At 37.6% G+C, this 17,473-nt stretch overlaps 1 protein-coding gene across 1 annotated transcript in view; it reads right to left on the bottom strand.

Annotated features, from left to right (window-relative positions):
• The window catches only part of pitpnc1a (phosphatidylinositol transfer protein cytoplasmic 1a), a 108,799-nt gene that overhangs the window by 6,876 nt on the left and 84,450 nt on the right, over nucleotides 1-17,473 (bottom strand). Inside the window, exons 5-6 of the mRNA XM_051888033.1 lie at nucleotides 10,701-10,772; nucleotides 2,715-2,810 (exon numbers count right to left, since the gene is read on the bottom strand). Of these exons, the coding sequence (XP_051743993.1) occupies nucleotides 2,715-2,810; nucleotides 10,701-10,772 (168 nt within the window). The remainder of the gene's footprint in view (nucleotides 1-2,714; nucleotides 2,811-10,700; nucleotides 10,773-17,473) is intronic.

Below are 17,473 nucleotides of genomic sequence, written 5' to 3'. Positions count from 1 at the left end.
ATAATCAAAGAGGTCTATTACACCTGGAGGCATCTATCTCTTCTTGTTAATGGCAGTTTTGAAATTCCTTCATGGAAATTCTTCCATCTTTGCTCATGGTACACAATTGTTTTTGACACAATGACCTAAACTCTAAATGCCATGTGACTAATGTGAAAAAAAAAAAAAGTTAAGAACATTTGTCCCAGCATAAATGTCAAAAATAATTCCTTCATTTGACCATGACTAATACACTTATGCCCAAAGTATACTTCGGTTTTAATGTGAATGCTAGTGTATGCATACAGCCAAATGTGTAGCCTTTCAAAGTTTACTCTATTTGATTGCACTAGAAAGTTTCACTCTTGTCTAGTGTCTGCGGTATTTCTCTCCAGAAGTTATGGCCGATAAAAATGTCTTTATACTCATTAAAGGGTTAGTTCACCCAAAAATGAAAATTCTGTTATGTATTACTCACCCTCATGTTGTTCCACACCCGTAAGACCTTTGTTCATCTTCAGAACACAAATTAAGATATTTTTGATAAAATCCGATGGCTCAGTGAGACCTGCATTGAGAACAAGTTAACTTAGACTTTCAAATGCCCAGAAAGCTACTCAAAATATATTTAAAACAGTTCATGTGACTACAGTGGTTCCAACTTAATGTTATGAAGCGACCAGAATACTTTTTGTGTGCCAAAAAAAAAACCAAAATAACTTTATTCAACAATATCTAGCACTCGTCACTGAACTAAACACTGCTTCATGAAGCTTTGAAGCTTTACGAATCTTTTGTTTTGAATCAGTGGTTCGGAGCGCGTATCAAACTGCCAAAGTCACGTGATTTCAGTAAACGAGGCTTTGTTGCATCCTAAGTGTTTCGAAATTTCAATGGTTCACGTGACTTTGGCAGTTTGATACACGCTCCGAACCACTGATTTGAAAAAAAAGATTCGTAAAGCCTCGAAGCTTCATGAAGCAGTGTTTAGTTCAGTGACGAGTGCTAGATATTGTTGAATAAAGTCGTTATTTTTTTTTTTTTTTTTTGGCGTGCACAAAGTATTCTCGCCACTTTATAACATTAAGGTTGAACCACTGTAGTCACATGAACTGTTTTAAATATGTCTTCAGTACCTTTCTGGGCGTTTGAAAGTCTAAGTTAACTTGCTCTTAATGCAGGCCTCATGAGCCATAGGATTTTATCAAAAATATCTTAATTTGTGTTCCGAAGATGAATGAAGGTCTTACGAGTGTGGAACGACCTGAGGGTGAGTAATAAATTACATAATTTCCATTTTTGGGTGAACTAACCCTTTAACACTAAGGTTGTGGGTATCTCTTAACCCCCTCACACACACACTGTTGCATTTTCCAGTAGTTTCCAGTAGTTATTTTCTGCTTCTTTTTTGACTATGAAACAATGGGCCAGGTTAGGGTTGCCACCTTTTGGACAAACTAATTGGCACGTGTACAGTATGTGCATACAATACTGATGATGAAATGTGCATCACACGCACTATACGCATACCGTAGCCTACGTGTTAAAACCGAAGTATACTTTGGGCTTACAGCAGAGGGAAAGGAACAGATTCGGTTGCTCACTTTTGTTTGTAATGACCCAACAAATAGTGTCCCCTATGCCGCAGTGTCCTTTAAGGGCACAAAAATGACAGTTGGAACTTCCCCAGAGTGGGATCTTTGACTGAGATCCACAAAAAGGCTGCTCAGCAGCACAGCGGGGGGAGAATCATGGTGGGTGGCATCCCCTTGAAATACACCTTTAGTCATACTCCGTATAAAACTCAGATATCTATGACAATTATACCTTGAAATGCATTGGGGGTGCATTACACAAACTGCGTCAGTTTAACACCATGTCCTAACGCAATTAATATACTATATACCCCCAACATACTATGGTTATGTTATTTGAATCTTCTTTTTAAACCATTGTTAGTGCCCTGTTGATATTTTGCAATGTTATTTTTTTCTCATCATATTCCATTCAAATCATTTACTTAAATGGCATTCATTTTTTATTTTGACTAAATAAACATTGACAAGATGAACATTACTTGCTTTATTACATTGTGCCACATTAGGTTGTCTTGTTTTCCGTGACACAAGTGATTTTATTTGTCTAAATGTGGACTAGAGTGATCACTTGTCAGTCCCAGAACTGCAGCTGTTCTTTTTCCTTCCACATCTAATTCCACCTCTGCTTTTTTTTTTATTCTTCAAACAGAAGCACTGCTGGCCTGGATCCTCAGATAGCAGTAAGCTCCTGCCAGAGAAAGATAACACTGCACTCCTCTCATCTGTCTATGCTTACCTCTGCAGGAGGAGAGAGACAGTATGTGAAAATGAATTACTGCAGCGGTACAGTGGAGAGGTGATTCTGAGTCTTGCGTGTATCCAGTAGAGATCTCAACAGGGCCTCTTTAATAATTCAGTATTGGCTTAAAAATAACCCATACTCCTTTGTTTTCTTCTATGTGGGAGAAGCACTCCCCTGTTTCTTCAAAACAAAATCCCATCAGCACTAAATACCATATCAACTGAGCTCAAATGAATAAATCATAGAGGGCAGTGAGGAAAATATTGGAGGTGAATATGAGCACATAATGTACTTCAGAGGGAAATTTGTACAGTGTAAATTTTATATTGCCTATAAATTATTTATGACTTTTTAATGATTACACATTTATGTGGTTTATTGAAGAAATATCTTACCTCAGACTCCTTGTAGTAGCGCTCTGGTATCTCGTCATAGGCGATGTCAATAAAACACACCTCCGTTTCTTCATCTCTGAGCTCCGTATCAAAGATCTAGAGCACAATGAGAGGATGTTAGAAAGAAAATTAGTGAAAAAAAAAAAAAAAAAAAAAATCAAACAGCTACCATTGAAGATGTCGGGTGCATTTCACAAACTCTAAATCGGTCTTAACCAGATGCAACTAGTGACGCAACTAGTTTCCTTCATCTGCCCACACTAAGGGATGTTTACACGACACCGTTTTCAACTAAAAACTGCACATTTTTTATGCGTTTTTCCCATTCATTTACACGACAACAGCGGCCTGAAAATGCATCCGTTGTTAGTACTGTACATCGTTGTCGCATAAACGTACCCTACAAGCAACAATGATGTGAGAATCAGAACATATTTGATGTGTAAAATACAGATATGTGGAAAGGATGAGATTTCACTGTGGGTGGAGAATTTCAGAATTAGAAACCAAGCAACCAACAAAATTCACGTGTTGTAAATGAACAGATTAACTGAAGGTTGCAAAGTTGCTGTATTATTGGTTGGTTTCAGACGTCACACCCACAGTCCGAGAGTGTGATACATATAGCAAACAAAACTGAACAGCAGTTTTTTAAACAATCTGCCAAGAAAGAAAGTCAGGCTTATTTCCCAGACTGATACAATGAGTCGAATTTTTCAAAATTTGTGAACTTCACATTCAACTAAGCATTTTACATGTCAATCATATGGTCTTTTTCTAACTAAGTGGGCAGTTGTTGACCAGAATAAGCTGTCGTGTGTCAAAGATCTGGCTGCGTGACACTAGCTGCTGATTTCAGGCAGCAGATCACATGAGCTCCGCTATCTGCTCTCCCATTGGTAGTTGAGGCATCACATTGCGGCACATTAGCATACCATGCATCAAGGCTGGAATACACTACATGACTTTTGCCCAGATTTGTCCCGCGATTTACAGTCTGGAGGAGCTGTCGCTTAGTTGCCAAAAGTCAGGAGTCTGCAGATTTTGGGCAGAAAATCGCATAGTACATGATGAGCAGACTTTTTTTTGCAGTCGGATGATATTCAAACGTTTGGCATTTTTAGCACATTTTAGAACACTATTTAATTATCATGTATCTCCTAGTCTCGTGTACCCAGACCTTCAGACTGACAGCAGAAGGTCTGGAATCTATTGCAGCTTTCATTGGCCAATGACAGTTCATTTTGTTACACGTCAAGTCTATGTCCCGACAATAACAGATCGGCGTGCATCTTATAAATGATTTATTCAAGAACATTGTGCAAGTTTACTGCAACAATGGAGCTCTGAACTTCACATACTTTTGAAAATCCAGCATTTAGTTTATCTTGGAAAACGCTTGTTGTCACAGTTGTAAACACAAAAGCTTTCTTCTTCCATGAGGGGGTTTGGCATCACGGCATTTGTTTCCAGGCGGACAGTTAAAGAACGCGACACACACATCTCCCAGACATCCTGTAGAATTCAACCAACCAGATGACGACTTTGAAAATCCTGAAGTGTTTCCAGTTAAGTGTGCCAACGGTCCGTAGTCTGAGGCTGAGACTACGTATCTGCTAGCAACGAGGGGCATATTTCTGGTTGAGTTTGTTGTTTTTGGATTGACTTAAAGGTCTGGTAGTGTATTAGATCCTCAGCCATTTAGTGTACGATGCCCAGTTTTTCCCTCTGTAACCATTTACAGTCAGCAAATATGACACATTGGGCCAGATTTTCTAACAGCTTGCGCCAGCGCAAACCCTCTTTTTGACTGTCAGGATTTACTAAAGACACTCAGTGAAACATTAGCACTGAAAAGGCATGGACAGGGTTATTTCTGCAGCTGACCTTATTGCATATGCATTTGTAGGAGACGCAAAATTTATGGGAGGAGAGTATTTAAATTAATCAAGCAAGGTGATTTACTACGGTTTGAGCTAGTCAATTTACTGGTATTTGTGCCATTATTTACTGCCAAAAAAAGCATGTCTTAAACCAGACACTAATTTGCACTGCTCTTGGTAGATTGTGTTGGTCATTATAGAAATGATCCGACTGCATCTGTGTTCTTTAATTTGCACGTCATCAGTAGATCACGAGCAGAACTTTCCACTCCCATTTGCACTTTTTTGGAATTGCTCTCTCATACTAATTTGCCCTGTTTAGTAAATCTGGCCCCTAGTCTTTCTGTTGTGGGTAACAGTAAAGAGAGACCCAGCAATCTTCAGCAACCTTCAGCAGGCTCCAACACTTCTACAGCTGCAGACTCCATGGTGTCCACAGGAAGGAGCTCTCGGTCTGCATGTGAGTCAATATCAGCGAGTGCACTCATCCGAGAGCACCAGTGCTTGCAGCCTAACAAAGACTCTAATGGGTGAGAGCGCTCCGCTTCAAAGGATCAGGAGCTTTCAGGTGAGAGAACGACTCTCCTGTTGTCTGCCACCTATGTGGCTTTGCCAATTACATTGTAATTCTTTTCATATCCAAATGACAGTAAGCTTCAGGGATGACATGGAAAGAAATTTCATAAAACCTCTTTATTTTAAAATATAGACACAAAGGAGAGTGCACTAGCTGTGAGAGCAAGGAATGGATGGGTTGAAATTGTAAAACAAAGAGTGAAAGGGAATGACATAACAGAGTAGCTGAATATTTCATAAAATAAGGTATGGTGGGGACCTTATCAAGAGAGATGGAGAGGAAGACAGAAAGGGAAATTTGAAAAGCACTTGAATGATGGCTCTAATAAATATCAACCTAAATTTCTGAGATGTAGCCACATGATGAAATCATCATGGAGTCAAAGCACAAAATTCGGACAAGCTTGTTTGTCAAAGCCGAAGAACAAAATACAACATCAAGCTCTAAAGACTCCCAATGGTGTTTAAAGCAACATTAAAGTGGACTCCTGCTTCAACGCAGACTAATGCAGGCTGGAGTGCACAGTTTAAACTTCAAAGCAGACAACATGGCTCAAATGTAGGGAAAACATCAGAAACAGCCTCTCACGCCAACGAGGAGGCGGAATACAGATCAAGGATTTGTGTTTTCTCCTCTTACAAATGCAGACAGAGTTCTGCAGGTGCGAAACGACAAGAGACAGATGAGGGGGTGGGTTCAAATATCTCTCCACTGAAGACTGCAAAGTGCTGCCCCTTGTACCTGCCTCATGACCGTGGTCGATTAAGCAAAAAAAGCAAGGTCCATAAAGAAATGATTTACGGAGTCTGGTGTGGAAGAACTTGACTGGCCCTGACCCCACTGAACACCTTCAGGAGCAAGACCCCATCACCAAACATCAGTGCCTGACTTCACTGCTGCTTGTGTGTCCGAATGGGAGCAAATCCCTTCATCCATTTTCCAACGTCTAGTGGAAAGTCTTCCCAAAATAGAAATGGAAAGAAGTGCCCATGGTTTTGTAATTGAATGCTCAACAAGAACATATGCAGTAGGTGTGCAACTGTCCAAATACTTTTGGACATATCCACCTTATTTTGCAAAAAGAACTAGAAGAATAACAAAGTGCAGTAAACGATAAAACTTATTTGTGCTACAAACCAGTGTGTGAGCATGATAAGTTAAAATAATATAAGAAATACAACTTTACATTATCAAGCATCATAACAGACTATTTTTGTACAGCAAAAATAACTGGAAGTGAATGACACCGAAAGCCAGAAACATTCAAGTTACAAATGGTCTTGCCACTCTAATGTTAAAAATAAAGCGAATAACATTTCCATCCACCTATTTTTATGCGCATTTTGCAATATCTCAAAAAAAGAAAAAAAAAAAAAAAAAAAAAAAAAAGAAACGCTGGGTGGAAATGCCAAGATGCGCATAAATTTTTTTATCCGATAAAAACATATGCGCATAAACTACAATGGAAACACATTTACCGAATAAATCCCTCAATGCACAATAACAGTGCCTTTGCCTCAACAGTGGATGTGATTGGATAACTGGACTAACCAGCCACCAATCGCATTGCGCAGCATCTCAAATGTTGGTCTGTTCCTTCTGAAATTCCTGAGCCAAAGTCTATCAGAATTATTTGGTTTAATTCCCTCCCGGAAGCATTTCACATGATTGCGTTCACAAACACCAGCATCCGAACGCAAGATACCATGACTGCGTTTATTGTGTTTCATCTGCGCACTCTGAGGGGCAAGTAATTTATGATGTAAGAATAAAGAGCCATATTTTCTTCCCCTATTGCATCAATTTTCATTTTTATTACATACATTTTGCAGCAATGTCTCAGCAAGTGACATTTTTGTTATTCTGAAAACATCGGCTGGAAACACTGCTTTATTCGCAAATGTTTTATGTTACATCCGTCTGTAAATAACTCATTTGATTTGCAAGAACTCAAAATAAAAAAAGTTAGTTAATTAACTAAATCTTTTATGTTAATTGATATCAAAATGTTTGAGTTAGCTAACTCAGTACTTCAAGTTAGAAGCAATTAAAGGGTTAGTTCACCCAAAAATGAAAATTCTGTCATTAATTACTCACCCTCATGTCGTTCTACACCCGTAAGACCTTTGTTCATCTTCAGAACACAAATTTAGATATTTTTGATAAAATCCAATGGCTCAGTGAGGCCTCCACTCCCAGCAAACTAATTTAGACTTACTAAAGACGTATTTAAAACAGTTCATGTGACTACAGTGGTTCAACCTTAATGTTACGAAGCGACAAGAATACTTTTTGTGCGCCAAAAAAAAACCAAAATAACGACTTTATTCAACAATATCTAGTGATAGGCTTCATGAAGCTTCAAAGCTTTACGAATCTTTTGTTTCAAATCAGTGGTTCGGAGCGTGTATCAAATGATCTCAAACTGTCAAAGTCACGTGATTTCAGTAAACGAGGCTTCGCTACGTCATAAGTGTTTAGAAATTTCAATGGTTCACGTGACTTTGGCAGTGCTCCAAACCACTGATTCGAAACAAAAGATTCGTAAAGCTTCGAAGATTGTTGAATAAAGTCGTTATTTTGTTTTTTGGCGCACAAAAAGTATTCTCGTCGCTTCATAACATTAAGATTGAACCACTGAACTGTTTTAAATATGTCTTTAGTAGCTTTCTGGGTGTTTGAAATTCTAAATTAACTTGCTGGGAATGGAGGCCTCACTGAGCCATCGGATTTTATCAAAAATATCTTAATTTGTGTTCCGAAGATGAACGAAGGGGTTTGGAACGACATGAGGGTGAGTAATTAATGACAGAATTTTCATTTTTCATTTTTAGGTAAACTAACCCTTTAACATGCATGAGTACTACAAACTCAAATCTTGATAGTTCTGCTTACTTAAAATTGGGAACATCATAACTCCAAAAATTTGATGTAACTGATTACCTCAAATTTTTTGAGTTAGCCCAACTTATTTGGGTTTACAATGTAACGCAATGGTCAATCACATCCGTCTAGCGCATGTTTACATAGAAAAACAATGGAAAAGTAGTGTAGTGGACTGTTCTCAGGGTCTGAATCTTCAGTTATGAATTCTCTGCCACAGATCCAGTTCTGTTTGGTTCCACTAGTGGTGCAGAAATATCTTACAGCAGCTTAAAAGTCAGCATTATATCAAAACTATATTTACTATGTTCCCGGTTTTTATTGTGCACAAGTATTTGGATTAATGTGCATCCATATAATTAAAACATTTTCATAATCTCATCAAAATCTAATAATAAATCACAAATCTCTCTTATTTTTCATCCCCTTCCCTCCAACCACCTGCACCAATAGCACTGGGCTTTTACAGGACAGGTGGCTCGACAGAAGCCATTACTTTAAAAGAACCACGTGGAAGCACGTTTGGAGCAGGTCAACATGCATAGTGGTAATCCATCTGTGATTTTGGAAAAGATTTTATGGTCATATGAAACTGAAAAGTTTTTAGCTGAAATTTAAAGTGATATGAAGCCAATTTAACACTGCCCACACTGCAAAAACACTACAGCACCATGCTGCCTCTCCTCAGCAGGAACCAGGCATCTCGTTAAAATAGAAGGATTAATGGTGCGAGATGCAGATAAATGATACCTGCTTTAGTCTGATAAAAACTGATGCTCTGGATAAAATTAATTTTTTTGGCAAGGCAATGGTCCCAAACACAAGGCCAACTTATCAAAGTGCCTGAAATGAAGATGCACAGTCAGCCTGGAAATAAAGTTGTGTTTAAAGGATCCCAGGCGGCTAGAATGATGCACGTCTGAGGAAGAATTAGTCACTGGACTCAAGTTTGCGTATGTAAGTGCATACATGCCAAATCAGAAAGGTTTCATTGCTGCAATAGTATGTGGAATGAACATGGATGTTTAGTTTTCAAACATAATTCAGCTGAAATATAAGGTGCTGTATTAATGTTGTGTGAGTAATGTCATTCACCATCGCCCTGACCCTTACGTGTTGATTTCAGCACCATGGACAAGGCAAATCAAATGAGATGGGTGATAAAACCTCAAGCTATTTCCTGCTCATCAGCCGCAGTTACTAAAGAAGTGTTGGCATCTCAGCTTCGCGTGTGAAACGCAGATGGTGAAAGAATGCAGCGTTCTGTTATTTCTCACCTGCAGATGCAGAAACAGCCCTGAGGCGAACCATCCAGCACACCACAACCCCCCAACAGATGCTGCCCTGCTCCTACACCTCTCATTTACAGTGCCACAGGCATGTTCATCATTCTTTCAGTCATTTTGTCTGCTATCAATCATGTGTCTTGTTTATCATTTGGTATGAAAATGCAACCTACTGTATTCTCAGCAGTGTATATACTGGAGAACAATGTTGGCTGTCACTACCTCATCCCATCACACAGTAAAAAATATCTCATTTTTACTCCCCGTCAGCTGTACATTTAATCACTGCAAGTTCAAGCACATCATTTGCAAATGTTAGATCTTCAAACAAATACCCACATGCGCCTCAAACTGATCACAGAAGAGGAAAAACTATCTGCCTGCAGCGAGTGATCTTAAAATGCTCTCATTTGGGGCAGAGGATAAAAGTGTTATTTGATGCCAAGAGCAAAGGAAGAAAACAAAGAGAAATTCTTTCTAAGTGAGTGAGCATGTGTGCGGAGACTCGAACAGAAGCTCGGGACAGAGCAGACAGTATTGGCTCAGACGGACCGTAACAGCCGTCTGGAACAATCCCGATGCATGTAAGCGCTCCGACTGACTGCAGGCCAGCATCATTAAAGAGTCAAACTCACACAGAACTCTCTCCAGGATAAATCCCATGTGAAATCACCAGTGATTTTTGGCTTGTGGGTTCCTTCCACTTAGATTTACACAGTGTTAAGGAAGTCAGACATTTTGAAAATATTCTAGCAAATATTAACAGAATAGCTGAGCCAAAAATTCTGAAGATTCTGGCATCATTTGCCGAACCTCATGTTGTTTAAAACCTGTATGAGTTTCTTAACAGATGTTTAACAGAATGTCCAACCTGCTCTTTTCAACACAATGAAAAGTAAAGTTGATGTCGGACGGAAACCTCTTAACTCCATATTTTTACATTTTTATTTTTTTTCATAAATCATTACTATTGGTCACCCTTTACATCTGTCTGTGGTAGAGCGGCACAATTCTGGATAAATTTAGAATCACTTTTTGTTTGTTTCAAACAGAGATCACGATTCTGAACAAACAACTGAACAAAATAACATGTAATTTACTAGAGATTCTGACAAAATGTTAATTGCTGCAGTCTATTTAAAACGTTTAATTAATCTGAATGAATTATTTTTTTAAAAATCGGGTTGAGTGAATGATTCAATGACTCACTCATAATCGGTACAATTGTTGAAGCGCCATGTTACTTTCAAAGGGTGATTTACTCTATTCTGGAGATGAAAGAGAATTGAGAAAAGACCAGGAAAGATGAAATTATACACAAACACAGACACATTCACACTACATGCAGTATACATACATTGTCATTGATGCCTTTGTTGTCTTCATACTTTGTCTCAACGTGGATGGAGAACTTTGGCAGGAAAGAGCACTAAAGAAGAGAAAAAAGTTGCGTCAAATATGAGTTAAATTTGGCAAACCTAGAAAGTATTTGGACACATAAAAACCATGTCAAATCAAGTGTTATCTGCACTCAAAATGCATAAAAAAAAAAAAAAAAGCTTTTCTCTTCACTAATGTCACTTGTCGTCATTTTTGCTCATTGTCTTTGAATCAGCTGGTGTTGTGGTGATTTTTATTGGATGTATGAAGTCAGTTTTCGAATTCACACAGGTGTAGAGAATCACATTAACTATCAACATGATAAACTACTGCTTGACAACCACACAATACTTTTGTCTTAATTTTTAGCACTAGATCTATTGTTTTATTTCAAAGTTCTTTGTAATTTTTTTGGTTACACTCTATTTTGATAGTCCACTTTAGATATTCTACTAACTATAAGTAACTTTGCAACTACATGTCAACAATCTCTCATTAATTGTAGTTGCAAAGTTACTTGTAGTCAGTAGAATGTCTGTAGGGGAGCATCAAAATTAAGTGTTAGCAGATATTAAGCAGAGGGTCTACTAATACTCTAATGATTGATAGGTGACATGGAGTTGCAAAGTTACTTGTAGTTAGTAGAATGTCTGTTGGGGAGCATCAAAATAAAGTGTTAACAGATATTATGCAGTCTACTAATATTCTAATGACTGATAGTTGACTTGTTGCAAAGTTACTTGTAGTTAGTAGAATATCTGTTGGGGAGCATCAAAATAAAGTGTTAGCTGATATTAAGCAGTATACTAATACGCTAATGACTGAGAGTTGACATGTAGCTGCAAAGTTACTTGTAGTTAGTAGAATGTCTGTTGGGGAGCATCAAAATAAAGTGTTAACAGATATTATGCAGTCTACTAATACTCTACTGACTGATAGTTGACTTGTTGCAAAGTTACTTGTAGTTAGTAGAATGTCTGTTGGGGAGCATCAAAATAAAGTGTTAGCAGATATTACACAGTCTACGAATACTCTAATGACTGAGAGTTGACGTGTAGTTGCAAAGTTACTTGTAGTTAGTAGAATGTCTGTTGGGGTGCATCAAAATAAAGTGTTAGCCGATATTAAGCAGTATACTAATACTTTAATGACTGATAGTTGACTTGTAGTTGCAAAGTTACTTGTAGTCAGTAGAATGTCTGTTGAGGAGCATCAAAATAAAGTGTTAGCAAACATTAAGCAGACAGTCTACTAACACTATAATGACTGATAGTTGACATGTAGTTGCAAAGTTACTTGTAGTTAGTAGAATGTCTGTTGGGAGCCATCAAAATAAAGTGTTAGCAGATATTAAGTAAGTACTTTGTTACCACTGCATATAAGAGATGGAAAATACACACCACAAACAATTTATAAATATCTTTACAGGATCTATCTATGCATACAACTGTTAATTCTATTTAGCTGAGTAACTAATTTTTGACATCTATCAAGAGAGGTCAAAGCCACGATTGTGAACACGCTGCACGCATACTCTAAGTAGATCTGGTGCACTGTTCCTGCACGTTTCAGTATGATTGTGTTTTATGAGCCTGGCGTTCTGCTGTAATGATGAGCTCTTTTCTGCCTCACTGGATTTACAGCCTCCATGTCCTCCTCCTCTCTCCTCCCCACACGTCCTGAAGCTGTAGCCCCTCTGAGACCCAACACACTGCTGCCTGATTAGATTAAGCATTGCTCCCGCAATCGCTATGGAGATCAATAGAGGCTGAGTTACGTAACGCTGGAGGATATGCTGTTGCAGTGGGGGAAGGGCAAAGGATCGAGGAGAAGAGAAGAAGAGCAAATCTTTGGGTGTAAACCCACAAAGCAATGTTAGAGTTATGGTTCTGTTCCAAGACCTAGCAAGCCTCCTCGCTGGCTACTGTCTACATAGTATTGCTCCAAGCAACTTTATACTCAACATTTAAAGTAGTTAAACTACAGCCAAGCTCTTTAAAAAAAAAAAAAAAAATAGTTTGTTACATTTCATGCTACTAAACTTAAACGCATACCTCAGGTCTTTATCGACCCGGGGTCAGTGTGTTGTGATTGGTCAACAGCTTTGAGCATGTTTGGGAAATGTCACGCCCCTTACCATAACCGCGAGATTCAACACACTACTAACTACTATCAGTTCGGTCTGTTTTATACTCTAATCCACTGTATCCTCAGTACACACTACATTAAAAAACATCAGAGAGTCTCCAATAATGATGAAAAAAACAGAATGTATCCTAATAAAATGAAATTAGTGTAAAGGGAATAAATTGCAAGTGTCTTTTTTTGGCGATATGGAGCAGTGAACACCCACGTTTTCTACAGCCTGGGTGCCAGCAGTATTTTCGCCATTTATTTCCTCTAAGGAGATTTGAAAAGATTCTCCATTAAAGTCTTGCAAAACATGAACCAAACCAACCATCTTAAATAAAACATTACAAACTTTGATCTGAAGAAAAAAGCATTAGAAATATAGGGGGTAAAGTGTGAATGACATAATTGAATGAACTATTGAACCATTTTAAGTTTATTGTAAAAATAATTACATGAATTAGTTTGAGAGTGTACAGAGACCAACTTGATCACATGGTAACTGAGTTCTCTGATTGGTCAATCTCTCTTCGGGATTATGGGTAGTGTAGTTCTTTGCTGGAAATTGTGTAATTGACTAAATATGTTGAAATTTTGCTTACTCGTGACTTCAACAGAAGCATATACCATGAATGAACAACCTCTGAGCTCATGGCGGGTCTGTCTTGAAAGGTTTATGTTACTTCTAAAAATCAATATGTCTATGACGAAAATAAATAAGATTTGTACTTCCAGAGCTCTACTGTTGCACTCTATTAAATTAGCAACGGATAAAATAAAAGATTAGAACTTTGATATGTTGACTGCAATTTCCTTAGCACAGCGACATAAAAACCTTATCTAAGATGTCAAAAGAAAATATAAATAAATTTTTGTCTCCATAATCACTCAGCCAATAATGAGTGCATTTCAATGCTGCTCAAACAGCCTAATGTGGAAAAAGGGACTGTCACAAATTTGCATGTAGCTGTTTCCATTTTGTGCTCATTTTTACATCATTTGGGCCTTTCTCGTCTTCCACTGCTCTCATCTGAGCGGTTTGTATCCTGTTGTTCCTGGCATATGGTTGATTATGATAATGGTATTCCGATGAAGAGCTCTCTCATTCATCTCTAGGTACAGATACGACACGCGGCGATTCACTGACTGTCGTCCAGCTTAAGTTAAGCCTTAATTTACCTCTGTAATAGTACGATAGTATAAACTGAATACAGCTATAGTATGATGAATGCGTTTTAAATACACAATAATCAGGTCAACACACACAATACACACAAATTCTGCGTTATTTTTTCAACCCAAACACTAGGTTGAGCCTGTTGGGTGCATGGGTCTTTTCGCCTGATGCCTAAAATCAATTATTTTATCTGTAAAGATATTAAATACTTTGGATGTTAAGTGTGTCCTCAGAGCTGTTCACTGTTTGTTTATGGGTACATTATAGAGTCAGTCACAGCATATTTCAGTTATGAGAGAAACGCAGGGTGGCGGTCTGAAGTTAGCAGTTCCCCCGCCAAACACAATTCCAGCTCCGGAACAAGAACCAGCGCCATTGCTGTGGAAACGGGATAACAGAGACTGGCCGATTACACTTCAATTACTTCTAAATGTTTAATTTTAACTTCTAATGTTTGTTAAATGAGTTTATGGCTATATACACTCTAAAAAATGCTGGGATGTTTCAATCCAAATTTTGGTTAAATATGGACAAACCCAACCATTGGGTTACAAATTTAATTAAAAAAAATTTAACCCAATGGTTGGGTTTGTCTATATTTGACCCAAATGTGGGTTAAAACAACCCAGCATTTTTTTAGTGTACATATTAAAAATATATAAAATATGCTATACTGTAAAATGATACTCACTGAAAATAACAATGAGTTACCATGTAAACAAGTAGTTGTGTGGAGTATTTTACAAAAGTTTACACGATTTAAAGGTGCAATATGTAAGATTTTTGTCCGTTAGAGGTCGCTAGAGGCCTATTCAAAACAAAGGCGTAGCTTGATGACGGCAAGTTTGAGCGTGGAATTCTGGATCATGTGGTCTTCAACTCAACGGCCGGTGGAAACAATTGGGATAGGACTCAGGAAGAAATCATGTTCATGGATGCGATTATTAACGTTACTGTAGTATGAAGCAGAGCAGGACCGAGTGTTATGGGAGCTGAACGAGGCCGCTGGAGCGATTGCGCAACACACGCCTCACGAGCAGCAGAACTTTTATTATGCCACAGTCGCCGGCGCCGCTTCCGCTTTTCTGGTCATGAATATGAGGTAACACAGCTCTGTTTATCATATTAGATACATTTGTTTGTGTTGAAAATGATGTTATAACGTTACTCTGTGCGTTCGCTCGGTGGCTGCTGTGAGACACTTGTTTGAGACACATTGCAGTAAGATAGATAGATTTTAGAATATCATATTAATAAATGCTGGATGGCTTGTGTTGATAAAAGGCACGCAATTAATTTTAAAACGTATTGTATGATGGAGAAAATTCTGTATTACTGTTACTAAAAATAAAGCTGCATCTGATTATGCTATGTTAGCTACTGAGGCATGGTAAAGCATGGTACTCGCAAAAAAAATTAGATTTAAACAATAAGACTAAACGTGTTGAGCTATATAACAATAATTAGTTTTCTGTCTATAAATGTAACCAAACAGTTGTTCCCTTGCCTATTAAAACATGTAATATATTAAAGCGTCTTTGGTGTTTCCATGGTTTTTACAAAATAAAACCGGAAACTGAGGGTAACGCGGGTATGACGCAATTGACAGGCGACTCCTCACACGTCCCGGAGCCTTGGTTAAAATTGCAGTTTTCAAATAGTTGGAAACATTTGTGATATTGTAAGTACTCAAGTGAACAAAGTATATAACACTGGTCTAGTGGTTTTTGGATATTTTACTGCAAAAAATCTTACATATTGCACCTTTAAGTTAATCTGTAAGCACTAATTCATGTATTATAGTAAAAATAAATTAATAAAATCCACCCATTACGCTGGGTTAATAAACAATCCAAATTTGCTGGGTAAAATTAGCCCAACTTGTGTTCTGTCCTATATTTACCTAGCCCTTGGGCTAAAAACAACCAAAATTGGGTTGTTTTAACTCAATCACACACATTTTAACTAACTGAAAATTGCTTGTTCCAGAGCTAGCCATATTTTAACCATGGTCAAACGATTGAAATGAATCAATTTAATTGTTTTTACAATGAACAGATTTATGCTGATTCGAAACACTTTACAATAAGGTTCCATTTTTTTTTTACATTAGTTAACGTGAACCATGAAAAATACTTCTAAAGCATTTATTAATCGTAGTTAATAATAAATTCAACATTTATTAATACAATGTTAAAGTCAAAAGTTGCATCTGTTAATATTATTTAATGAACCTGCACTTACATGAACTAACAACAAGCAGTTGTATTTTTATTAAATAACGTTAACAACGATCAAAAATACTGTAACAAATGCACTGGTCATTGTTTGTTAATGTTAGTTAAAGCATTTACTAACGTTAACTAATGGGACCTTAGACCATGTGTCCACCAAAGGATTTTTAACAACTGAAATTCCAGGTGCTCTTCTGGAAATACCTTGCTGTGGGCGCCTGAGGTTTTTTTTTTTCTTTTTCTTTTTTTTTCAGTTGAGACGCTTTGGCTGTTATGATATGGAATACCCGTTGAAGTGTTACTAGAATCTGATTTCACAGACAGTTTTTTTCTGAATATAAAAATATTGGTACAATGTAAAGTAATAAAGTAACTATTTGTAATCCAAATAGATGGAAATTGTATATGCAATTCAAATAAATAAATCACAAATTTAGGCCTAAATATTATTTGAGTGTGCATGCAGACGGAAACACCAATTGGATGACTGTAGTTACAGCATTCCTTCTGTCTAGAAGGAGAAAACCCATTTTACACAACATGTAATGTAACTAAAGTCTATGAGTCGCTCACACAGAATGCTGCTTTTCCATTGTTTTTCCATTATAACACGCGCTAGATGGGCGTCTTTGACCGTTGCGCGCACATTTCACGTCTTTTGACATGCTGTTCTGAAAAATCAAGTAAAAAAAACAAAAACAAGCTTTTACCCTATTCCACTGCCCTGCGTCTTGTGTTTTTAAATGCAATAACACTTTCTGTGTGAATGGCCCCTAAGGTCCCAAAATCGTATACCTTGAATATATTCATAAGGCTCCAAGGAGTCCTGAGTTGTTAAAATGTATATTGCTCTTTCGAATAAGCACAAGGTTTTCCATGAAACCTAATATGGTCTCCAAGGAGCTTGAAGACACCTGGTCTGCAAGGTTTTCCAATACACTCTAATTATATTACAGCACAGCAAGAGAAAACAAGAACAGTGCATTCTGGGATAGCATAACAACATGGTTGGTGGTTAAGGGGAATCAGCTAACAGACACTTTAGCTCTGTTCCAAAACACAGCGAGCTTAATGTGTGCTGCCTACATAGACAAGATAACTGAACCAGAACCTGAAATAGAAATAGAAATGTGAGTGATTGAGAGCACTCTTAATAGCAACTATTGTGAGACGCACAGAGACTTGACTAACAACTGATTCCAATTGGCT

Source organism: Ctenopharyngodon idella, chromosome 3 (genome assembly GCF_019924925.1).
Source record: "Ctenopharyngodon idella isolate HZGC_01 chromosome 3, HZGC01, whole genome shotgun sequence".
Taxonomy (NCBI): Eukaryota; Metazoa; Chordata; class Actinopteri; order Cypriniformes; family Xenocyprididae; genus Ctenopharyngodon; species Ctenopharyngodon idella.
This window is presented reverse-complemented; position numbering and strand designations above follow the sequence as displayed.